General features: G+C 41.9%; 1 protein-coding gene across 1 annotated transcript in view; it reads right to left on the bottom strand.

Annotated features, from left to right (window-relative positions):
* gpr158a (G protein-coupled receptor 158a) overlaps positions 1–27,093 on the bottom strand; it is a 128,985-nt gene that overhangs the window by 82,795 nt on the left and 19,097 nt on the right. Inside the window, exon 2 of the mRNA XM_041814571.1 lies at positions 24,065–24,170. Within this exon, the coding sequence (XP_041670505.1) occupies positions 24,065–24,170 (106 nt within the window). The remainder of the gene's footprint in view (positions 1–24,064; positions 24,171–27,093) is intronic.

The following is a 27,093-nucleotide window of genomic DNA, read 5'->3' on the forward strand; positions in this document are numbered from 1 at the left end:
CTCTGCAGGCAGAGTCAGCTTTACTCCAAACAGACCGGACCACATGTTAGATTTTTCAGAGTAAAATTTTATCCTATTTAAATTTACAGTACACGGCCACGTTTCAGTAATGAAAAACATCTCAAAGGCACATTTCAGAAATTAGCCTTTTTTTAACCAAACTCATGTTTCTGACCAGGCTGTGAACATTTTTATTTTGCTGTAAAAAACGGCCTTTTAACCTTCGACCTCCTGAGGATTCACTGGCTTTTGCAGCCAGCCTCAAGTGGACACTAAAGGAACAGCACTCTGTAGTACTCTGGCATTTTCAGTCTGGGGGGGGGGGGTCCACTATTTACACTATTAGACAAATGTGAGACTGAGAGTCCCCCCCCCCACACATTAAAGAGGGGAATATTACACGCCCTTCACCAAGGGATGTCAAAATCAGTCACAGCAGGACCGGATTCTGAATCTGAGTCCAACCTGACCTAGACTGACGTTTTCACCAGCAATGAATTATGGGAAAAAACCTTAGCACTGATGATAATTGATTTAAAATTTTCAAGACTCAAAATCTGAAATAAAAAATTAAACTTCATAGCTCAAACGGCATTTAAAGTCAAAATCATGTTTTTAAAAGGCAAATATTTAAGAAAGAAAGTTTAAATCTTGATTTTTAAGGGTCAAAACATGAGATAAAAAGTTTGAAATATGAGTTTTAAAGGTCAAAATATCTGATAAATTTCAAAATCATGGGTTAAAAAAGCCAAAGCCTGAGGAAAATAAAATAAAATAAAATTGAGTTTACAGGTCAAAATATCACTTAAGATTTAAAATTGAAAGGCCAAATTATAAGATAAAAAATCAAAGTGAGGAGCTAAAAAGGTCAAAACATGAGAAAAAAAATAAAATTATGAGTTAAAGGTCATATTTTACTCAAAATTTTAAAATTTAGGATCAAAAAAGGTAAAAAAAAATGAAGGTTAAAAAGTCAAAAATGTGAATTGTAAAGGTCAAAGTGTGAAATAAAAAGTCTAACTTTGTCTGATAACTGAGAGATCCAAAATCAAGAATATGAAATGAAAACAGAAATGCATTTCCCACATTCCTGACTTTTTATCTAATTATCTGAAGTTTTTCTTATTTTCATGGCAGATCAAGGATATTTGAAATCATCAGGGTTAGGTTTAGATTTTTAAACTGGAGGAAATCTGCAGCCGGATTTGGCCCCCGGGCCTTGAGTTTGACCCCCCCCCCCTTGGCTCATCGGTAGCCGTTAAGAATAAAAAGAGTACGTTTACATTTGTCAGCTTGGTACTTGATTGTGAGCTGTGGTGAGAAGCTGCAGACTCTGGATAAATCAGTGTGTGGGAGAAACAGAGGAGGCTGTGTTTATACATCAGGGTTTTTGCTCCGTCCCTGCTTCATGCTTTTTTAGCTGTCAGGCATGAAAAGAGCCAAACAAATTGGTGCTGGATGCTGCTCAGAGCATCATTTCAGGCCTGTGCATTACCCTAACCCACACACACACCCACACCCACACACACACATCCACAATGGCAGAGACACTGCAGAGAGCTGGCTGTGACTCTGCACTCAGAGGGACAGCCACACAGCCAGCCAGGCCTTTTAAACGAGGTCAACTAGCTGGAGTTAGCCGGAGCGGAGCTGGCCGGACGGCGGGGCCTCGCTCTGGGTGTCGTCCAAAGACCAAAGCCTAAACACCAGTGAGATAAACACTCTGGCCTGGAGGGAGCTTAACACTGCCATCAGGCTGGGACTGGTAAACACACGACGGACCGCTCTGGGATATCTCTCTCACAATCACATTCACAGCTTGTCAGAGTGAACCAGCCTGGCACTGATGTATGGCGTGTTCCCTAAAAAGCACAGTAGTGTCGACTCTCCGCTGGAGACCCCAGTGAAAATGCGGAGCAGGTTTAAACACAATAGAGGTCAGAGAGCCGTTTTCTGACATTCTCACAGCCGGCTCAGCGCAAAGATGAAGAACAGGGACGTTTGACGCTGTCGTCCAATCACAGGACAAGATTCTCCTCTGAATTTCTTCCATGAAATCCCTGCCATCCAAATCTGGGAGACAGAAAGTGAGTAAGAAAGGCGCCTTTTCCCTGGGCTCAAAAAGAAGAAAAGCATTTAAATATCAGACCTCTGACATTTCTGGACGGTTTCTCCTTTCTGCAGCTTCACACATACTCTGATGAGGAGATCTCCTCTTTCACACAGTGGAGGACCTTCAGCAACCACTGACGTTAAATGACTGAGCCTTTCATACCAACCCTTAACCCTAACCTGATGCCAGTTAACCTACTTACCTGTGGACTGTCCAAGGTGTTTTTTTGTGCACCTGCCCCAACTTTTATGGAACATGTTGCATACATTAAATTCACAATGCATGTTTTTACAATAACAATGTATTTTTCCATTTTCTTTGTGCTGAGTTTGATTAAATAGAGGTTGAAATGATTTGCAGATCTTTGCATTCTGTTTCTATTAATATTTAATATACTGTCCCAACTTTTCTGGGATTGCAGTTAGTATTTTCCTACATAAAGAAAGCATACCTTAATGGACCTTTACTCTGGTGTCACTCCCAATCCTCTGCCACTATGAGGAAGCTTTAAATTCCAACCAATAATGAAAACTTGTTGCATCCTTTTCCTGATTTAAACCTCTACAGATGGACCACAGTCATTCAGCAGGGTTAGTTATTCTGGGCCAGAGCCACTAAGATCCCAACTGCTTGTACTGATTTGTGTGTGCAATCCAGAGTTTTGCGTTTGGGGTTGGACCGCGGTTTATGGGTGATTTACTAAGAGTGAATGCGCAAATGACCAGAGGTGCAAACGTGTTGGAGACACGCCTATTTAAATGAGGGTTTTGCGTGTTTCATGGGTTGCAGCATGAGAGCTGAATGCACAAAATGAAATTGGACCTCACAGAGTTAGAGGAGTTGATGGATGAAGCCTATAAACACTTTATGAGCTACAACAGAAGCCCTCGGGGAGCAGAAAAAGAGTTTCCCCTGTTGGATTATGTTTCCTGGATTTGGGTGAGATCGTCTTGTTTTTACCACTAATTAGCGGTTGATCGCATATTTTTTGTTTTTTGGGTTTTTTTCTGAGTGGATTTATCGTGTTTTTTTTTTTTCTGAGACCGGTGGATTATAGACTTCTGCCTTTGCGTTTACGTGAGTCACAGACATTTAAAAAAGACTCAGAAGACACTTAAAAGTGCTGGGATAAGGGCGAGGTTGCTGTTTTCATTAGATCTGGACTTTTAGTTTATCCTGAAATTATGCAGACTGAGATAAAATCTTTCATTTTGTTGTGCTTTTCATTTGAGTTTATACACGACGTGCGCTTCTGTTCTGGAGAGGTGTTCATTAAATGGGAAGTGCTTTAAACTCATGATGTTCTCTTGACAGATTTATTGATTATATTTGTTCAGAATTGTTTATTGCATTTTGATATATTCTTTACTTTAAAGGTTTTCTAATCCTTTAAAACCCCTCCTTGCGTGTGTTCAACGCTAGCCTGAGGAAAGTGAAGTGTTACAGCTTCAGAAAAACGGGACTGGGAGATCCCAGCTGTGACAGCTACCGTACGCTGGAATGACCCAGATGCAAACTAAAGTAAACTTGGAGGAGTTTTGTCATCGCAGGTACTGCGTGACTCCTCCTCGTGGCTCCAGATCTGCTCTGAGTTCCTCCAACAGCTCCAAAACAGCAAGGCTGGATAGGCGATATGTTTTAATGACTGTTTCCTCAACCATTCCAAAAATGTTCACAGGAGGGTGAAAAATGTGTTCTCTGCGTCTTCTTTCATCGTTTCGTCTCCTTCTTGCCACGATAACCGCAGCCATGTGTGCGCAATTACACAGACAAACTGTCTGAGACCTGTTAAGGTTAAATCATCGCTTTGCGTGTGCTAAAATAATGTATTTACATTTTCTCCTCCCAGCACACGCACAATTGCGTGTAAACGCCCCATATTGCATATTCATTGCGGCGAACGTACTAACTGGATGCAGACGTGCTATTTTGCACCTTTGATAGATGCAACCCTTAACGTGCACTGTTAGTAAATCAGTTTGTACTTTTTTGTGTGTGTACACGTAAACCTTTAGGAGATCTGGCCCTTTGTGTGCAAGAGGGAAGAGTTAACCTGCTTACTTCTGTTTTTCAAGCTTGTGAAATTCAACATGATGTTAAGGTAGAACAGAACAGAACAGTGCAGCGATGCTTTCAAATTAATGTAGAAGGCCTAACAGGATGAGAGAAGGGTTGGAAATGACAACAGAAGTCCTAATGAGTGTGCAAACCATCCAGAAGGCTTAATAGAAGGTCCAGTACCGGCAACTCATGGGTTAAGTTTACCTGAAAGAGCACCAAGCGTAGATTTAAGTTCCAGCGACATTCCCTGCTCTTTTGTGAAGAGGGCTTAAGGATCTGATCCTTTGGGATGCCTCCCTGTGGAGGGCTTCCTAGGCCCGTCCAAATGGGAGGAGACCCTGGCAGACCCAGACCACGCTGCAGGGATTCAAATATCCCGACTGGTCTAAAAAGAGAGCTTGGTCTCTCCCAGGAGGAGCAGAGGATGTGGCAGAGGAGAGGAATGTCAGGTCTGCTCACTGAGCCAACAGTCACCATTACATAGAGGCAGATTAGAATGGAAATGAAGAGTTTCTACAGAAGTTTCTATGAAAAATGACTGATTTGTTGTATTTTATATCCTCTTTTTTGGCCCTCAGTCTTTATTACAAACATTGCCTGTGCTAATTTACATCCAGTCTCATGGGTGCCCAGACAAACGTTACCTCTATCTTCCACGTCTTCCCATCCTCCATGGACTCAGTGTTTGCCTTTTTCTCCGTTTACATTGTGCACTGAGGACTGGGCAGAGCAGAACGGATAGGAGACGGCGCCCAGGGGTGCAGCGAGGCAAGAGCATCCAAGTCTTCAAAGTGTTTGCATGTAAATTGGGAGTTCAAGCACTTTCCACAGAGCCAATTAGCGCGACAGTGGTTAAGGATAGGCTGCACTGCCGAGGGCCAGAGTTCAAACTAAAAGTGGACTGTGATCTCTGGTCCCACTGAGATACAGCGGAGACAACTCGACCTCGGTGTGTTCAAATATCCCAGAGGAGAGAGGGCTAAAGACTAAAGCATTCTGCAGCGGTCTTTCTCCAGTTATTATTGGTTTCTTTTACTGGTAACAACCTGCAAAGTCAAAAATATCCTCAGTGGAGCAACAAAATGAATCAAAACTAAGATTTTTGGAGCTGCTAGGTGCTAAAACTGGGCAGAATTAAACACTTTTTTTTAGTATTCTAACCCTGGCTACTTTGGCACAGCTTGCTGGACTGAATTTTCATTTTGATGCCACCCTGACTACAGAAAAGGTTTCTTCTTTCTCTTCTTTCCACACTGAAAACTTTAAAAAACGGTTTCCAAGATCTGGCGCTTCATCCGTCTGGCGAGCTGCAGATGTCACCGTGATCTGTTCAGCCTTGAACGTATTCATCCTTTCCACGGCGGAAGAAACCCACATTTATTGGCTCTTTTTTCCAGGAGTTCTGTTTGACTCGTCTCTCTTTTTCTTTATTACAATCCTGCTTAATTCACAAAGCACAAAAGGATTTGCTCAAATTAAAGGGTGAATTTAAATCTGCGGGTGCACAGCAGTATTCTATTTCCTCCCTATCAAGCACCCTTATCAACTCTGAAGCATAATCACAGCTTTGGTGAGATCACTGCAGATAATTAGCAATTACCCTATTTATAGGCTCCTGAACATACTCTTAATAGGCAACATAGCAAAGACGGTGGTTAATTAGGACGCTTTAAGGCTCCTCTCTGCACACAGACTGCTGAGACCGGATCAGCAGGTTCAACGGGGCCTGGTGTAAGAAAACAGTAGATGTCAGTCCCTTCAGGGAATCCCTGCCCCTCTAGTATGATCTCATGTTTGTAACAGAGACAGGGAAACCCCAGATACTACAAAAATGCTTTTGTTGGGTTTGAGTATTCAGCAGGGCCAGCAGAGGATGGGGCTGCTTCTGGAGAATCAGTGAGGAGAGACTGATGGCCGAGGGAGCTGCCAGAGAAACGTGGAGAGATGATGCACAGCTAAAGTCTATTATAGAGCATGCATGACGTATCAAATATGGAATATCAATGAAATATGAAATATGTGAAATAAACTGACGAAAAAAAGAGGCAGTTTGCTTCAAAATTATACATTCAATAAGAGTCTGAGTCATCGTCTATTTATGATTAAAGATGGAAGTTTAGTTTAGTATGCCTTCATCCATCCATCATCCATCCATCATCCATCCATACATCATCCATCCATCATCCATCCATCATCCATCTATCATCCATCCATCCATCATCCATCCATCCATCCATCCATCTTTCATCCATCCATCCATCCATCCATCCATCATCCATCCATCCATCATCCATCCATCATCCATCCATCACACTCCTGTGAGGGTGAAGTTTTCCTTCTTGTCTACCTTCCACTGTGGCTGGTGAAATCAAACATCTTCTTGCTCTAAAAGTGTTTGACTCTATTGAACATTTAGGTGTAATATAATAATCCAGTCTTACAGTATTCAAGTTACTGGCTGTTTAAGAAGAGAGAGAGAGTTGGTGCATTGGTGCATGAACACATGCGCTCGCCGTTACCGATATCTGCATTTAGGCAGAATTTTACTGGTATTAGAATCAGACCAACTCTAGCAAATGTACACCTAATGCAGGCATGTAACAGCCAGGCAGTGATTTAGTTTGTGCAAAGGTAACAAATGTGAGATATCTTAACTGATAGTTTTAATCAGCCGCTATGGAAATCCTGTCAGCCCTGAAACCTGCAGAGCACATAAAAAAACAGATTTCTGCTCTCAGATGCAGCATTTCCTTTAAACGAGGTTCTTTCTTTCTTTCTTTCTTTCTTTCTTTCTTTCTTTCTTTCTTCATTAGGATCCCCATTAGCACTAGCAGAAGCACTGACTATTCTTCCTGGGGTCCAACACACATAAGGTCACACACATCAACACACAATAAAACATAATCAAACATGATCAGAAACAGAAACAGAAACAGCTCCTCAAAAGTATAAAACATAGACATACAGAAGAGAAACAAAATGGCCGTCCATTTACCAAACATGATGCAGAACACTGAGTCATAATCACATTTTAACTCCTCAAACTCAGTGTCTGTCTACCATCAGATATTACATGCATGCACACACATAGATTTACATGCCACATCGTAATAATCACTTACTCTACCACAGATACGGCCCAATTATCCTGTGATTACACAAAATAATTCCAAGGAAAAAAGAGGTAAAAATACATTTCATACCATGCCGACATTCTGAGAGCGCTCGTTTACTCAGTGAAATTTATTACTGTTAATTAAATATTATGAGATACTGTTTCAAGACTAATTTAAACCTCTCTTTGTTATTTTCTTGAATAATACACACTGGCAATGAATTCCAGCCTACCGTGCTGTGTACAGGACTGTTCTCTGTATTTTACCTGTTTTCACTGTCGGTAGGATGAGCCTTCTCTCAGTTGCTCTTCTTGTTTGGTAATGATGTTTAGCAAACTGAGAGGATCGTCTTTCATATAATAACTTTGGAGACTGTGTCACAGTTATACTCCTGAGAAAATGTAATAAAACATGAGTGAATCTTTGTCTCACAGTTAGCCAGCCAGGTCTGTCATACATGTGTGTTACACTGGTTCTATGTGAGCATTGTAAGGCGCACCGAGCCGCTTTATTCTGAGCCACTCGCTATTTTTTTAAATCCTTCATTAAAATCATGGAGCCAAAATCAAGCTGGGACAGAACCAGGACATTCAGAACCAGTTCAATAACATCTGGAGGTCAACTTTTTGACACTCTTCTCACAACTGAAACACCTCTTCCCATTTTACTGACAACATTACCAACATGCTGTGACCATGAGATGCTGACCCAAGGTTATACCCAACAGCTTAGTCTCACACACCTGCTCAGCAGGGTTGTTGTTAACAGTTCATTCCAGTGCAGTTTCAGCTTTTAACTGATATTTTGAACCAAATATAAAGGACTTTGTTTTACCTACATTAAGAATCAATTTATTCCTTGTAATCCATTCTACCACAGACTTTAACTCCCTCTGTAAAATAGTGTTTAGTTCTCCTATTGAAGGCACAGCTGCATACATTGTTGAGTCGTCTGCATACATGGCCACATGAGCTTTATCTACAACAAGAGGTAGATGATTAGTAAAACCAGAAAATGATAATGGTCCTAAACAGCTACCTTGAGGTACTCCACATGGAGCATTTTTCATTGTTGACAGACTTCCATTAAAGAAAACGGTCTGCCTCCTGTTTATCAGGTAGCTCTCCATCCATTTTAAAGCCCTCATAGTAAATCCATAATGTTTCAGCTTACCTAATAATAAAGAATGATCAATAACATCTAAGATCTAGCAGCACTGCTCCCACTATGTTTCTGTTATCTTGCTCCCTCTGCCAGTCTTCCTCCATCAGAGTAGGATGGGCCGGCCTATGGGCATGTCGGTAACTCGTTCAAACATAAAGTAAATAGGGAAACAAGGATAAAGCTGCAGATGTTATTGCCTTAACAAGTTTACTGCTGCTGCTCTATGTTCAGTCTGCCATTAGGAGGAAGACAAGAAAATAAGGGCTCCACACAAAGACGACTCATCATGGGACAAGACGAGGCCTAAATGTGTTTCAACAGCCTGTCAGTCATTTTTATGACACGCTGATGAGTTGACTTCATTTTTCAGGGGATTTAAAATGAACCACATTTATTTATTTATTCTGCAGTACAGGAGTGGACGTGTCAACGGAGGGGCTGACTATGCACTCAAATAATCTGCAATCAGTGCCTCCTATAGCAGGTCCAGGCTTTATAGAGCGATTCTAGCTGCCAATAGCAGACGGAGCCTTTGTTTAACCTTTGAGGGTTATAGGCAGCTGTGAGTAAAGATTGCAGGAGGAAAGACAATGAGATGTAAATCACAGAGACAATAATGAACGCATGGATGACTCCTGCTGTAAGTCAATGCAAGGGTCAATGCCAGTCACCTTTTTCTCTTTTCTTTAATCCAACTACAGCACCAGCTCGATCACCGTCAGATGGATGGAAGGTGGACGTTCCACTTTTTCATCCTTTCATGTAACATTAACGGTCCATATTTAACCCAGAAGACAAATATTTTCACAAGAATTTCATCGCACAGCTGCAAATTTTCCAACTAAATTTAGTGCAAACTCATTCCCAGAACACAACAAACTTGACTGAGAGATTAAAATGCAAATAGTTTAATAAAAGTGAACCAAAGAGGAACAGATGATGGAAAAAGAGCATTTATGAAAGTTTTGTCTGTGAACTTTACACATTTTTCTATCGTTTTGTTGCAGATTATGTCAGAAAGTCAAATCTGAGAAGTTTGCACCAACATTAGGACAAAAACAATATCCTAGAATAATTCTGAGGACAGTTGGTTTATTTCTTCTTTTAGGGCCTCAAACAAGAATCCAACATGTGTAATATCAGTACTGGTCCTCTAAAGCAGTGCTTCCAACCATTTTTTCCTTGGAGCGCCCTCTACATGTACCTAAGCAAAGAGGAGCCCCCCAGGACCCAAGAGAGAAGGAAAAGTGACACTACTGCCAAAACCAACACAGATTTTAACAGTTTCACTAATAAAACCCTAAAAACGGCCTATGCATGCTGTTCTTATCTGAAGACCTTTGTAGAAACTACTTAACTGCTTCATCAGGGTTTTAGTGAATGTTTGCAAATCTAATTTTGGCAGCCTCAGAGCAGACAAAGTCTCACAACTCCTCCAAGATCTTTGGCGCTCCCCTGGGGGGTCCCGGACCTCAGGTTGGGAACCAGTGCTCCAAACATTGCCCATAAAAAGCATAACTAGCCCTGTTGGGATTACAGAGAGACTAGTCATGGCTGGAGCTTGGTATGAGCCTCCTGAGAACAAATCTAAGTCAGTATTTGGTGTTCACAAGTGAGAACAACGAGGGTGTTCTTGTTTCTTCCCTGTTTGCAAAAATAGGAGTGGGAGAGCGAGAGACGGACCAGAGAGAGACAGAAGGTGTGAGCAGGAGGGAGGCAGCAGTTGTTTAACACTGATGGCGTTATTAATTCAGCAGCACAAGCTACACGGCGGAGAAATCAGCGTGTGATTGAGCTGATAGCCGGCTGGGCCGGGGCGACCTTGTGAGCCAAGGTCAGGATGGAAGAGTGATTCGACCCACGGAGCTGAAATACCCTCTTCAGCTTTTTAACAAGAGGGAGAGAGCAGCACAGCAAAGATAAAACCACGCAGTACTGAGTGTGAATAACGCCGACAGGGCTGTAGCTCCTCCTGTGTATATATAAATATGTAGGGCTGCACAATGTTAGATTTTTGCCAATCTAATTTATGCCAATATTTCCAAACTAATGTTTGCTGGCACTGAGACTGACACAGGGCCGTACGAGGCGGGAAAATAATCTAATTACTATTTAACAAGCAATTGTTTCTTAAGTTCCTCGTCTCATTCATTTCACAACAAAAACAAGCAATTTTTACTCATGTTGCATATTTGATATGAACTGCTGTATCAGAGGGAATGATCATTTTTTAGATAATTCTCATATTTAACCCCTAGAAGCCTGTTGTATCATATTTGATAATACTTTTATGAAACCTCTATCTCATCAGTATGATCATAAATTACTAAAACAAGTCTGAATACAATCTGTTAAATGATAAAAATGCCTTCAAGTGGATCATCACTTACCAAAAACACCAAATGTATCTAGTGAGATACAAAAAATAAATATATGTTAAATTTTATGGAAATTGGATTTTTTTGGATTTCAGTAGAAAGTAAAACAAACATTTCAGTTCCAAAGGATGAGAATTTTCTGGCTATAATTTGTGTTTTCAGGCTTTGATGGGTTAACAAGAAAAACATACAAAAAAAAGGAAAAATATGATTTTTTTTTAAGCACACTATTCTAAAAATATGCCACAGCATATCAAACTCTGATCCATGTTTCCTCAGCTGAGGTCCAGCCAGTCTCGCTTGTTGTGATGAGATCCAGGTCATGTGGCTCAGCTCAGCAGAGGTGGTCGTTTGGCTACCAAACAACTCTGGAAACTGGCAAACAAACGGGAGCTAGCTACTGCGGCTGACATTAAAGAGCCGTTTCGTAGCACAGGCTCGTTCTGAACAGCACATCTTTACTTGGTTGCTCACGCCACAAGGTTTGTTCAATAATAATCCATCACCGGTTTTTAATTCAAAGCATTTTTGTGACAAAATTAGGATTTCCTTATGCTAAAGGAGCTCAGCTAGCTCACTACAGACTCCACAAGACTTGTCTCCCTTCTCTGGATAGACTATGCCAGACACTAGCAGGTCTGCTGGAGTATAGTTAGTGATTTTAATCCTCGCCACACCACGCCACGCCACGCCACGCCACGCCACGCCACACCACGCCACGCCACACCACGCCACGCCACGCCACGCCACGCCACACCACGCCACACCACGCCACGCCACACCACGCCACGCCACACCACACCACGCCACGCCACGCCACGCCACGCCACACCACGCCACGCCAATCGGTTAGACTGTGGGGAAAAAAAGTGAAGTGCAGGGATCAAACTAAATGTATGTAGAAATGTTTTTGATAATTTAGAGCTGTAAAGTACTAACTTTCCTCCTTGCCCATTCATTCCTAATGGCTGCCTCTCACTTCCTGACCCCCATCAAGCATTTGGGGTCTAAGATTGCAAACATCCTGTTTTTGAGTTCTTATGTTACTACTAGCATGAAGCATGCTAAATCTGAAAGGCCTTTAAAACATCACGCTCAAGCATCAAACTGACAAACTCAGATGTGCAGCCCTGTCCTGGAAAGCATCGTCCCTTATAAGAATGATTTTATGTGTTATTCATCATGGCTGATAATTACAGCCAGTACAACGATAATGATAGCAGAAACCATCACATCTGCTGGTGCCCATCCCCCTGACAGCCCAGCTTTTGACAAGACATTACAAAAAAATTTAAGTAGAAAATCTTAAATATTTTAGTAATATTTATTCATTTTTCAAATCCCATAACCTACCTAAAAATTCCTAAACATTCCTCAGATGTTTCAGTGAAACTTTATAAAAAAAAGTCTGCAGATTTAAAAAAAGTCTTCCTAAAAAACATCCATGAAAATTCCTGAAATTTTTCACGTCAGCAAAATCCATCCAAACTATCCAATCAAATTCTCAAAAACTGACATATAAATTCCCCCAAAATTTCATTAAAAATGATGAAGTTTTTCATAAATTCCTTAATATTCAGTTTTCAATGGGAATTCCCTCCAAATGTCCGATCAAATCTTCAAGAAATTACAAAGAAATTTTAATAATTTCCTTAAAAAAAATAAAATAAAATCTAATCAAATTCTGCAGCATTTGAAAACATAACCCCAAAGACTTTTTTGGAAAAATTCTTATCAATTTAAAGCAAATTATTTTTGATGGAAATCTAAAGGGAATGTCATCAAAAATGTCCAATCAACTCCAAAAGCAGTGCACTCAGGGTCTTAGGAGGATGCTGATATTATCCCGTGTCCCCAGCTTCATTCATCTAATGTAGATACCATGCTGAACTGATGCATCGGTGCATCCCTACTTTGTTTGTACTCAAAATACAGAAATTCTTCTGGAGAATTCAGCTGAAAACCAAACCACCAACCATAATCCACACTATGGTCCTGGAGAAAAGAAGATACCACAGAGTGGTTCATCCTCTGGGGAACTCTCAGTGCCTGAGTCTGTTAAAGAGATATTTGGATATTAGTGTAGAATAAAGTGGTTTTAACCTTAATAAGAAGGCTGATTCTGACTGGAAACCCTGCTACTGCCCCTGATTCTACACATTTAGATTTTAAAAAACTATTTAAAACTCAAACTGTGAGGTAATGTACGGTCAAAGTCTGCTGTTTTCATTACATTTTTTTCAACCTTCGTTTCACAACAGCGACCCTCGCTCTCTCGCTCAGCAGCTCTCAACATGAAAACAGCGCCGAGTCAGGAGTCCTTGTCATTTCCTGCTGGAGTAATCATTCAGGTTATGTGTCACTGCCTTTCACGGCCTACAGTCCCCCAGGGCTCCAGCACTTGTTCTGAGCAATAAGCTAATTGATTGAAACATTCATCATCATCCACGGCCGTGCGCTCGTATGAAAGGTGCCCCCAGGGCGGAAAAGTCCTGGACTCCTGAAGAACGGTGAAAAACGCTAATGGAGGTGTCGTCACTGAGAGATGACAGGAAGGACAGGAGGAACACATCAGCCTTAAACAGCATGTTTACACTTTCAAACAGGAAATGAAGTCAAGATGTAGCTGATAATGACTCGGCTCCATGCTCGTCTATTCAGTGACTCATTCAGCCTGATGACTGGCATTAGTCAGAGCAGCAACTTTACACTTAGTCAGAGAAAATCAAGTTTAGATGAAGTTTAGAGACACACAGCAGGTCTGAAACAGCTCTATCTGTGAGGGAGCTCAGCCTGATCACTCACAGTGGGACTCAATCAGCGCTGTACCAGGTGTGTGTGAGCCCATTGGTCCTGACGAGGCCAGGTGTGTGTGAGCCCATTGGTCCTGACGAGGCCAGGTGTGTGTGAGCCCATTGGTCCTGACGAGGCCAGGTGTGTGTGAGCCCATTGGTCCTGACGAGGCCAGGTGTGTGTGAGCCCATTGGTCCTGATGAGGCCAGGTGTGTGAGCTGATACCTGGGCTGCAGCACTCTGTGCTGACTCGGCTGTTTTTGAATTCTCCTGCTATCTAGCAATGACGTACTGGTTCAGGGAAATTTCACAGTACGCATGGGACCAGTCTAGTTTGCCTACTGTAACCCACAATGCAAAGCGTCAGGTCAGAGTTCATAATGGTGCCGAAACTTTCACTGGAGCGGCTGGCAGTGACAAAAAGTGCCATTACCTTTCCCTTTTTAACATCTACTACAGTGAAATAAGTTGTAAGAGGGTCACTGTTGTTTTTGTTTTGCCGTTGCGGCTCGTATCAACAGGTGCTGTCTTTCACTGCTCTATACAGGCTAAAACAAAAACAACAGCTATAAAAATCCCCAAAAATCAAATAAAAACACTTCCCAGATTTTTTCTGTACATAAATGGATGGAAAACACTGTAGCGTCGTTTAATATTGACCAGGTATGACGTACTTCTGTATACCAGAAACCAGCTAAACTGGGCCAAGCATGCCACACAATAACAGGCAGTCAAACTGCATACTACTGTCCAACGCAGTACACAGTGCACAGTACATACTGTATACTGCGTTTGGCAGGAGTATGCAGTAGGCCACTTCCAAAACAGCCATCCTCTCACCTTCAGAGACACTGACAGCATCTCTCTGGGTTTTCTTGGGTGTGTGTTTTCTTGAAAGAGTTTGATAAAACATATCTGGAACTTTCTGTGTAAAATCCTAAGTTTATCGGTCAGCTGATGTCAGGGCTAAGGATTTTAACATTTTTGGTTCCCCTTTTCTAATCGAGCCGGTGGCTGGGGGAGTTTTCTCAGTCTCCAGAGTTGTTTCAGTTTGTTGTCAGCTGGTTGGCAGCAGTGCTTTGGTTTCTTCAGTATATTTAGTACAGGAGCTTTTGGGTTATCACTAACCAACATCTAGTTTTTCTTTCCCCTCTCCCTATTGGTTGATTTCGGTGGTGATCCTTCTTGGAGAACTTTTTGAACCCATTATCTGCGTTTGTGTCCCACTGCCCCCTCCTCCCTGAAAGATCAGCTGATTTTTAAAAATCATCTGTGATTGGTGGATTGGATTTCAGATAATCCATTGGTGTAGTCCAGGGTCACCATAGAGCGGTGGTTCTCAACCTTGGGGTCGGGACCCCTTTGGGGGTCATGAGACCCTGAGAGGGGGTCACCAGATGCCTTAAAAAAACTAAGAATATCTTTAAGATAACTTTACACCAACCCTACCCACTGTTAACCCTTTTTCATCCCTTTAAACATCAATTCAGCCAATTTTAGCACATTCAAAAAACAGTTTTTGTCTATTTTAAAACCTTTCTATCACTTCTTGCCTGTTTTTGCACTTCAAATCTAACTCTTGCCACTCTCTGCGTGTTGTTGCCTCTGTTGACCCGTTATTGACCCTATCAGCCACTTTTTCCATCATGTTCTTTAAAAATCCAATTTCACCACCTTCCACCATTTTTAGCCATTATTAAACCATTTAAATTGTTTTTAACAAAAGTTTTTTCATCTACAGAAGGCTATCTGAATAATAAAGATGTTTGTTTCTTTGATAAGCGTGGTAATTATTCAGGTCAAATATAAACTATGGTTTCCACAGCTTCACTTCATGGTGGACCGTGGTTTTGCTGACCCCCATGGTCCCAGAAACCCCCCCCCCATCCCTCCTCATGGACTGCCTTGTCTGCACACGACTATTCTAGAATGTTCCTGGCTGTTAATTTTTGGGGTTGCAGGCTGAACAGGTTGAGAACCCCTGCCGTAGAGTTTACCCAGCATGCACCACTGCTGGGTGTCAGAATATTTCAGCATCCTCTCAGTGTAAATCTGTTTATTTCTTCACTATTTCACACAGCTAGACGTAGATTTTCTTCATAAAGTAAATGTTTCATAAACACCAACTTAAATGTAGAGTTGCGTCTGTGTTCTGCTGTATCAGAGGTTTGATATCCACCCTGACTCTCATACATCCATCCAGGATTCCTCTGCTAACAATCGTGAGTGAGTTAATGGTCGTCTGATTGTGTTTTTGGGGTTGTATTTTCTTGTCGACAGTCTGAGTCTCATTTCGTCTCTCCTTCCTCTGCTTGCTTGCTGAATCAGTCGTCCATAGCAGCTGCCTCCATCTGAGTTTGGGCTGCCTGCATGCTTGGCTGGGCAAACAGCAGCTTGAGAGGCAGGATGTGAGGAGAGGCTGGGGAGCCGGCTGGCTGGCTGGGTGGTACCAATGCATTTTGTCAAATTCAATTGCTGGAATAGATGCACTTAAAAAGCTGCAAAGGAGCAGAGGAACAAGGCTGAATGTGTGAAAAAGGACTTCAGAGATGTCGGATAAATGCTGCAGAAGTTGTGCGTGCAAAACAGATCATGGATACTACTTCCATTAAAAGCTGAGACAGTTTGGCAGATGGATGAAAATAACTCTTGTAGACAAATCTAAAAGTTCAGACATTCTGAGGGGATATATGCTCAGCACCGACCCAGATTCTGGGATATGAAATAGCTATTTATATTTGTGGATGAGGGTGATATTACTAGCCCCCCTATAAATGTCTGTTTTTCCCAATTATTTCCAGAGTTGTGTTTAAAACAGCAGAGGCACACAGAGACAGAAATATTAAAACTACCAGCCCCTGGGATTCTTCTAGTCAGCTGAGTCTCCTCTCGGCTGGATAACTGCCTGCAGTTGTTTGTTTCAGTGTTGAACACGTCTCAGACATGTGACCTGAGGAATCCAGAACAGCTCGACTAACCCTCAGCTGTCATTAAACTGAGTGATGCACACACACACGCACACACGCACACGCACACACACACACGCACACACGCACCCACACAAACACCCACACACACACACACACAAAATAAAATTTTAATGACTGCATTTTTATAGAAAGTTCAGTTTCTAAACCAGCCCCTTCACTTTAATCCAGATCTACAGCCTGACATAAAAACTAGAAACTGCTTTGGCTGTTTTGTGTATCAATGTATTAAATTTTAAATAAAGTTTGTCTGTTAAAAGGTCGGTGTATTATGTTGTCATTCTGTTGAACTTGAATAAAGTTTTTGTAAAAAAAAATGGTGACGTATATTTGCACATGTGTAGTATGGATCGGGTTTCGGTTACGGACCTGGTAGTGACAGTCACACCCATTAAGCCACATCCATTTCCTGAGAGGGGTGGAGTCAGGGGCGGAGTCAGACAGCTCGACAACATTTAAAGCCACAGACACAGAAACAGCTGGTTCTGAGCAGGGCTGAAACTGAGGAGGTTTTAGACATGCAGACATCAATACTGGAGGTTTTTACAGAAACAAACTTTACAGGCATGTTTTAGGACCTCTGAGGCCGATATAAACTCGTCTTAAAGAGGTCAAATATGTGACCTTTAACTGAAGAATAACTCAAATTAAAGACATGGAGTGTGTTGCACATAAAGGTGGAAGTTTAGTTAAAGAGCCCTGACAGCTGGAAGTGTGGCCACAAAACTGAAACACTTCTGTGGACTAACCACTCCAACACCATCTAAACCAGCTGATTCCAATAAAAGATTGAGAACCTCTCCCATGGATGTACAGCGCCCTGTAATGCTGTGTTTATTTAAAGCGTCCCAAAGAAACCCATTAAATGACAATTTTCTGCGTGTGCAGAGGGAATACCTGTGTGATGTAGAAAAACACGACATAACACCAAATGAATCCTGTTTTCACAAATGGGGCATCCCTCCAAATGCTGTTTTAATCCCATTACCACACACACACACACACACACACACACAGCTCTAGCAGACTTTATTACACTGCAGCTGAGGTTTCTATTCATAGCTGGAGAGACATCAGCCTCCCACGTCACCTCTGATTTACCTGCTGGTGCACTTTAAACCCAGAATGGTAGGTTGTTAACTGTAACAGATACTGAGATGGTGAGCAGTAATTCCAACGCTGCTATTATATTATATGAGGAGATCTTATGAGTTACGATGCAGACGCTGGGATACACACTCCCCAGAGATAAGAAGGCGGTTCAAATCATGGCTGCTCTCTGTATTTATGCTCCAACCTCCACTCATCTTCCTATCCATGCTGTTTATCTCCAGGATGTGACTGTAATGAGACGTTTCTGTGTGATAAAGCTGCCATGTAAGACAGGATGCATCCTGCAACATGTCAAGATCACACTAGTTTTCATCATTCAGCTGTAAACAAGCAACACAAACCCTGCACTGTGAGCCTGCAGAGATCATTATTCTGCAAGCAGCTCAAATCTATAACACTAACAATGTACAACCTACACACACACACACACACAAACACACACATACTATGTCAAATGTCTCTGGCATTGACTGTCCACGCTGAGGTGGAAGTACTCAGACAAAGAGAGTGATTAATTATTCAACGAGGCTCACTGCAATCCATTACATCACATGCATTATGAAGCAGTCTGATCTACAGCACCTCTTCAGGATCTATCGCTCTTAACAATGAGACTGAACAGGCAGGGGGAGAAGGATCGACCAGGGGGCTACCTGCTCACCTGACAGCAGGACTCACTGATGAAGTGAAAGGTTACTGTGATAGCAGGCAGGGAGGTTTAATAAGTGAAGGCTCAAAGTTTTAGCCCAGCCTGCAGTTTACTGACACCCAGCACAGCCTTACTGGTTTCATTGTTGCCATGCATTCAAACAGACGTGTCTTTGAGAGCATCTGTCCTTTCTGATTTCAGATACATCGAATATTTCCAGTAGACTTGATGTAGTTTGGCTTTTGCCACATGAGATGAATAAAACTTGAAACCACGGAGTATAAATGATGTGGAAGTTTAGGCTGTCAGCATGCAGCTCTGTCTGGGCTTTCATTTCCTAAATCAGTGGTTCTCAAACTGGGGTCCGGGGACCCCTGGGGGTCCACGAGCCACAGCTTGGGGCTCTTTGAAATAATCTAAAATAAATTATTAACCCGTAAGAGCCCATACCCATTTCTCCTCAAAGCAAAATTAACGTGGGACATTACACAGACCAGTAGACCCAGGCTATTCAATTGGAGGCCCTGGGGCCAAATCAGGCCCCCTAGGTCCTTTTTTGTGGCCCCTTAAAGATACAACATGCATAACTTTTGCACTGAAATATCAGTATTAACTTAAAGATTCACCATTTTGAAACATGGAAACCCCCCCACACTCACCAGTTACAGGAAGTTAAGACCAGCGCTGCTTTGATGGCACAAGGTTTAGGCAACAATGACTTTTCCACATAGGGCCCGATAGGTTTGGATGGATTTTTTCCTTTAATAAATAAAATCATCATTTAAAAACGGACTTTCATATTTACTCAGGTTCTCTTTGTCTAATATTAAAATTAGTTTGATGTTCTGAAACGTTTAAGTGAGGCAAATATGCAAAAGAAATCAGGAAGGGGGCAAACACTTCTCACAGCACTGGCCCTTCATATGGATGCTTTTTCAGGAAGTGGCCCCCACTCCAAACTAACTGAATAGCCCTGCAGTAGACCCTGGACAACACATTACTGAATTTAATAAAAAATCAAGGATAGATGATGTTATATTTCACATTGGGCTCTTATGGTTAATTTATTATCATCTATTATGAAAGAAGATACAGTTACTTTCCAGTCAGGATGATGAAGTGGTGTAATTTTATATTTTTATTTGTATTTATACAGCATAAGTCAAAACAACAAAAATCATTTTAGGATCTTTTGGTCAACAAAAAAATGGTGAATGGTTCTCCACAGTCATGATTTATTGATGACATCGATGCGTGTGTGCTGGATCAGTGAAATATGGGCTCTTTAACCTCTCTTCACCACTGTTTCTGTTCATTTAGGCCTCTTTTTCACACTCTATGCTCATTTTATCCTCTTTTAATTCCCTTTTGAACCCTATTTTCCCACTGCACCTAGCCAATTTTTGCAACTTTTTAGCCCCTCTATACTTTTTTTGCCACTTTTGAACAGCTTTTCACCATTTTCCACCCATTTTTGCATTTCTGTAATCCATATTAAACTTTGCCCAATCTTTGCCTGTCAAAATAAATTCTGCAACTGTATTTTACTTTCAGCCATTTTTCCCTTTGAACTCTATTTTGCCACTTTCTGACCAGTTGTTACAGTTTATCTTCCTATTTTAACCCGTTTTTGGTCCATTCGCACCAATTTTTGTCTCCTTATACCACTTTTCAGTATTTTCTTCGAATTCTTTCCCCTTGTTGCATTTCTGTTATATTTTTTTGCCATTTTAATCCCATTGTTGCTCTTTTAAACCCTTTTCACCACTGCTGTTCAAAGTTATGCCACTTTCTTCTACACCTATTTCATTTTTTCCAATTTTAACTAATTTAACCAATCACATGACCACATCAGAGAGTTCAGTGTGTTTCAGTCAGGGACTTTTTCTTTAGTTAAAGTCAAGAAAAATGCTCTGAAAGTTCTTTTACAGGACATTTAGCCCTTTAAGCGCCAAGGTCACAAAATTGCGACAAGCAACACTGCTGAATAAAACGGGCTGTAGCTGCAAATATGGTGGCTAATGTTGTTACCACTTTACACCAGGAGATGGCGGACATGAGTAACTTCAATCCCAGCAGCATTTGTGGGCGTGTTTCTATTCAAAGTTTTGGAGAGAGAGAGTTTTGAAAGACCCACCCCTGGCTGAGGAGACGAAGAAGCGGTGGTTGTAACAGAGAGAAAGAGAGCGAATTGTGGCGAGAATACTCACGATGCTGGGAGGAATAGAGGAATATTCACCCTCTGACATGACGCTCAGCCGTCCGGTGAGACCATGGGTGAGACTGACGATGCATCTGTGAGCAGCGACAGCGTGTATATGCGCCATGATAGTCCACAAAGCAGCACATACCGAGGTCGATGCTTTGCCTCACCGTGGCCGGGGATGGAGGGGACATGGGGGGGGGGGGTCAATACGTCACAAATAGTGACTGAGGTGGGGGCAGACATGTTAGAAGCCGTGGGAGAAAACACACAGTCAATGGTGGTGGAGGCCACCTGGTGATGTCAGAATATGCAAATTAGATGAGTGAATTTACTCTCATCACAAAGTCTGGGTCACACTGAAGATTTTTCTCATTTGCAGCATGCCTTTATCTCTGACCACCTTCAAGCTACTGCCTTTAACATCTTGATATCAAAATTGAATATTTTCTTGAAAAAACTCTGGCACCCAAAGAGTTAAAGGTCTTGTGACACCTTTGTTACCGTGGCTCCTTATGGGTTAAAGTAATGCCATGTGATTAAAAATCAAATAAGTACATATGGGGACCACAGCGCCATAAAACAAGCATACTGAACCAACGAGTCCCACATCAGTCAGCTTTGGACCAATAAAAACTCAGATATGATGGAGAAATGTCACGTACATCTATCAGGATATGTTTGGTGTGCAGGTCCAGCTAGCAACACTGGATAAATATTTAAGTGTGCCCACTTCATCAAGTGATGCTAGACCCAGACCAGCTAAACTGAGAAAATATGATGCAAATGTGAAGAGAAGAAAGCATGCAGAGTTGAAGGACAAAACAAAGCACTGTTTCCAACGAAAGGGCAACAAAAATGAAGGTTAACATGTCTAATCAGCATGGGGGTCCTTGGAAAATGTTCTGCCCTGTAAGGGGTCCTTAGACCTGAAAAGTTTGAGAACCCCTGTCCTAAATGCCTCTCACAGCAGACAGCACATCCCCCGCCATCCAGAAATCTCTCCTCGTGTGTTTTTGTATCAGAGGAAGAGAGACCAAAGAGAGCGGAGCAACCAAATAAATGGCCAAAGCCAGTCAGGGAGAGACAGTAGTTTGACACGGAGATGGACGACTTAGTTCTGGAGAAAACCAGCAGTGGATCTGTCGTTCGGCAGTGGTTGGACTTCATAAGGAAGACACTGAACAAAGTCATCTGTAAATAAGCAGCAACATCACGCCAAGACTACAGCGGCAGCAACACAACACACTACCAAAGACACGACGTTGTTGGAAAGACAGGATTTTAAAGTCAGGAAGACTCGACCAAAAGTACGATTTTCCTCGGCACATATATAGTTTTATAGTCCAGCAGAGCAGTAGTTTATACCAACAATCAGGGGTTTGTGTCTCCAAACGAGCTTTTCTCTATAATGCTCTCAGAGCCTCACACCACCAGAAGTCGCTGAAGCTCCAGGTAATGGCTGCTGCCCTCCTGACGGCATTTCACCTGACATACAAGTGAGAAGCCTAGCAGTTAGCCGGTGGCAGGAAATATTATAAAGTATTAAATGGAAATGAAGAGGCCACGTATCAAAGCAGGATATTAACCTCCAAAGAGGAACGAAGGCTGGTGGAGCTAGCTGCTAATGTTAGCCAACCTGCACAGAGGAGACCCAGCTCACATCACCAAGTCCCTGTGGGGAATCTGACTGTTTTATATTTTCTCCTCTTTGACTCGTCAGTTTAAAGCAATTCAAATGGCCAAATAAATAAATGGAACATCTTCAGCGTGCATCAGCACAGAAAACAGGACTAACATAATCCCAGCTGTGGGCCTGAGTGGCTGCGTCTCTAAGATTTTTGCTGTAAAACTTCCCGCTTTTGAGTCTATAACGGTGCGCACTTTATCCTGATGTGAAGAATGAGGCTCTTTGTGTCTTCCTTGTTTGCCTGTATAATCCTGTGGAGTCGTTTCTCTGTGAAGAATTTGGGCTGAATTTTCTACGAAATCTGAACGGAAGTGACGTCGGGTACTTCGTAACGCGTGCGCCCTCTTGCTCTGTTTATACCTGACAACGGCGTGTTGGATGGAGAAGGCTGCTTCAGCGAGTAAACGACTGGCTGGCTCAGCCCAAACACCCACACAAACTCCACGAAAACATAAAAAACTAAGACAGTTTTATCTGCTGAAGCCCGTCAGGCTAAGAGAGAGTGAGACCGACGCCGGGGCAAACCCAGGATCAATATCAGCGTTTGAGAAATGGAGGGAGCTTCACTCAGGATAAATACCGATCCAGAGATGGCCCTCTTTCTGTTGAAAAGGTCAGGCATGACTCGGGACCATGAAATACAGTGTAGTGTTTTATGTTGTATAAACCATACGCTACATCACGTTAGCTTGCTTATGAAGATGCTATCCAAACAACCAGAACGTCACGTTGCTCATTCAGTGGTTTCCAGATAATATTACATCTTCTTCTTGCTTCCTGGCACTGGACTCAACTCACTGAGTTTATTCTTCGATATTTAGATGGTAAAATATCTTCAACACATAATGTCAGCTATCTGATATCACCACACTGATGTTTTTCTAAATCTTGCATAGAGCCCCTTTAATGAGGAAAATAATAATCATGGTCATAATCAACTAGAGAAAATATTCTGTATTTGCATTTGTATTGAGCTGTCTGCCATAAAAAATCAGTTATTGATGGAGTTAGAATGAAGTGAAATAATAAATCTGCTCTCTGTCGTTGTTATGAGCTTTGAATATAGAAACAAATGACTGATCTCCATGTAAAATGAATATCTGACATCAAGTTTAAAAATACCAGAGTACTGAGAGTCTTCTCATCCTGTCCAAGAGCTCTGCCCACACGGTCCAGGGCCTTCAGACAGGCTATTTTTTTATCAGCTTGGCTGTTTCCTCCTCTGCCAAAGCTTTACACATCTCCACCTCTCTGTCTTCACTCTAGCCAATAGGATTTATGTAAAACATGTGACCTAAGCCCTTACAAAGGCTGCACATTTACTAACCACATATATACTCTGTATTTTGCAGACAATGCCCAAAAACAAGTGATTTAGTTCAGGGACATGGAAATGATGTGCACTTAGGTCCATCTAGGCTCAATAAAAAGGGTTTTGAGGATCAAATTTATAAGCATGAATACTCCTACAACAACTGTTGTAACTATGTGGACGTGCATCAGGGTTGGGAATATGTTTAAAAGAAACTAAAAATGTGTCAGATATCTATATATTGATTGAAATTGATCTTAAAGGAGACGTTTCTCTTTTTGCATGTCTGTATAATTCTAAAGGACAGCTGATAGTATTTCCTTGAGGTGTCAGCAGGCTGTAAAAGCTTCATTAAAGGAGATGTTGGGATTTACAGCTTTTCCATTCAGTGCCTGGTGAAGCTGTGCCTAAAAGCATGTACGTTACAGATCAGCTTTCCGGAGCAAATCAATCTTCTGTCTAATCCGTATGTTCTGCACACTCACCTCCATAGTGGTCAGGTTGCATCGATGGGTTCCAGCAAACCAGCCGTCAGCAGAGCACTGGTCGATATCAACATCCTGTAGATTAATGTCAACGCGCACCACGCCCCTGCAAGACAGAAGGACACCATGAACGCCGCTGCTGGAGAGTCATGGATGTCAGTGCAAAGAGAGGGATACTGGACCCTAACAGGTTCAGGAACATGAGTGTGTTTTTCTCAGAAACAGAGGACTGTGTATTCTCTGTTTCATAAAGGTGGTTGTCTGTCAGTGCTGGGCTCTAAAACAGCCGTGGTGCTGATCCATCTTTGGAGTAGACCAGGCCTATTCAATCAGCGGCCCGGCGGCCACAGAACCCAGAACCAACCCCCAAGTGGCCCAGCCTGTGGTCATGCCAGAGATGCAGAGGACAACTTGTTTTACAAGTTTTCATAAATTCCCACAGTATTTCAGCCCAACAGCAGTATCCTCAAAGTACCGAGAATAAAACAACCGTGCAAACTTAGTTTTCATGCACTTCATGGCTGGGCAAAGCCGGGTGTACACTGTGCAATTTTCCTGTGATTCAGCCACAAATTTGGAGTCGCACGACTCCCTTTGGAGTCGACTCTTAGTCAGATTGGGCGTCGTTTGTCGTGCTGTGTATAGGGGCATATGACCGCCGTCACAGCCCGTCGTACGACCGTGCGACCAGCTCCTGACTGGTCAGAAGAATTTCTGGCATGTTTGATATTTTGGTCGTATGACTCCTGACACTTCACAGTGAGAGCAGAAACGCGAGCAGAATAAACAACTTTGGAGGATTGTTTTCCTTTGTAAACAGTCAGACAACGTCCTACGTTACCATGACAACAGCTAGAATGACTTTCTGATACAGGAAATAAAGGAGCAGGAAACATTCCTCTCTGCAGACCTGAGGTGATGATGTCTGTGTGTGTGGGATAGAGAGAGATAGTGGGAGAGATAGTGAGAGAGATAGTGAGAGAGGGGCAGAGAGCGAGAGAGATAGAGGAGAGAGAGAGGGAAAATGAATGGAGACGCTTCACCCTGAGTGTGTGAGTCTTTTTCAAAAGGAAACTGTGGTTTTCTGTCAGATGCTTACTGGGTGCCGAACATGTCCGGCCCAGCTAGGTTTCTTGATTTTAAACTTTGGCCCAGTTGAAATTGTGATTAAATATCCCTGGAGAAGGGTCTAGTTTATCAGGATTGCCTGGACTGACAAAAATAAAAAAGCATGTTCATCAGATCTGGATAACTGATGTCCTTTTGAAGCTATTCTTGCATATGTGCAACTAAAACTTCAGTTTAGAGCAGTCCTGGGAAATTCATCGATTTTAAACTGAAATCACAATTCTGGGGAAAAACAATCTTGAAATTTAGGAAATCAAGACTAGCCAATCATTGTCTGTGGGCTTTATGCTGGTTTGTCATATGTAACAGTTTCAGTGTTTCTTACCACAACTGTATGAATGAATGAATGAATGAATGAATGAATGAAAAAAAATGTATTTAGGTTCACTTGAAACAAATAAAACAATTTACAAGATCAGAGTGAAATGTCTGAATTGCCCAGGTAACCTTAAGAGTGAAAGCAGAAACTGAAGCTTCTTAGAAACCAACACAAAAACAACCACGACAGAAACCAGTCATCTAGAGCAGCGCTGATGGGTTGTTGTTGTTACATTCACTGGCTATAAATGCATATTTACATATTCATATGAACTTTCATTTTCCATGGTGTATTTCTGAACCAGCTGATTCTTCTACAGTCTCCAGAGCCTTATCAATGTTCTGCATGCTTTTACACCTTAAGAAGAGGAATTCCACAAATTTACCCTCTAACTGACGAAGAGATTTAACGTTTGTTCATATCTTTGGTTTTTAAAAGTTAATGTTCCTCTCAGATTTGATTGTTTCTCATCATAAACACCTTCTGGATACTTTGTGCTAACTGTCCAGTTTTAGCTTTATACATTCTTTGTGTTCAACTAAGTCTGTCAATTTTAATAATTTTAACAAAAATAGAGGATTATATCACAAATACTTGAATCTTATTCACTTATTTTCATGTTTGCTTGTTTTTTTTTTTGAAGTGTTCTGAATGTCAAAGATACAGATCCTATTAAAAGTCTTTAGCCCCATGGACGTTCTGCCCTTTAGTTGGTTTTATAAGCCACTGTTGAAGAAAACTCAAACTAAATCTCAGATAGAGTTCTCCAGAAAGCGTGTGCAGACTCCATGGTCAAGTTGGAGAAAGTGGGTGGTTCTTTATGGCTCTCAGACAAGACAATATGTTTGGCAAACACCAAACTCTGCACATCAGCTCAACAAACCAACCATCTCCAAGATGAAGCACAGTGGTGGCAGCATCATGTTGTGGGGATGCTTCTCAGCAGCCGGCCCTGGATGGTTTGTAAAGCTAGAGTAAAATGAATGTGGAAAAATACAGGAAAACCTTGGGGGACAAACTTATTCAGTCTACAAGAGAACCACGACTGGGGACACGATTTCTTTTCCAGCAAGATAATGAGCCGAAGCCTCCAGAGAAAGCTGCAGGTTCATGGTCTGGAGTGGCCCAGTCAAAGTCCAGACCTCGCTCCAGCAGAGAATTTGTGAGTGGACTTGAAAAGGGCTGCTCACGCATGATTCCCATGCAGCCTGACAGAGACTGAGCAGTTTTACAAAGAAGAATAGAATAGAGTTCATTTCAGCGTCCTGATGTTTGAGCCTGATTGAGGTCTGTCCACACTCAGAGCTGAGACTGCAGACAAAGATGCTTCTACTAAAGAACATATTTCTACCGTCACTTATTTCACATTACATGGGCAAAAACCAAATTATATTGACCATGTTTGATTTATAAAATCAATAAAACGGTAAAACATCCCAGGGGATGAATGCTATTTAAAGGCACTGCAAATAAATGCATAGATGTTGAAAAGTCAGTTGGTAATCAGGTATGATAGTTGTGATCTCAGTATCAATTAAAGCTGCAAGCAGCGATAACAGGCCCCGTTGCACTTCGGGAGGTG

Source organism: Cheilinus undulatus, linkage group 19 (genome assembly GCF_018320785.1).
Source record: "Cheilinus undulatus linkage group 19, ASM1832078v1, whole genome shotgun sequence".
NCBI classification, from domain to species: domain Eukaryota; kingdom Metazoa; phylum Chordata; class Actinopteri; order Labriformes; family Labridae; genus Cheilinus; species Cheilinus undulatus.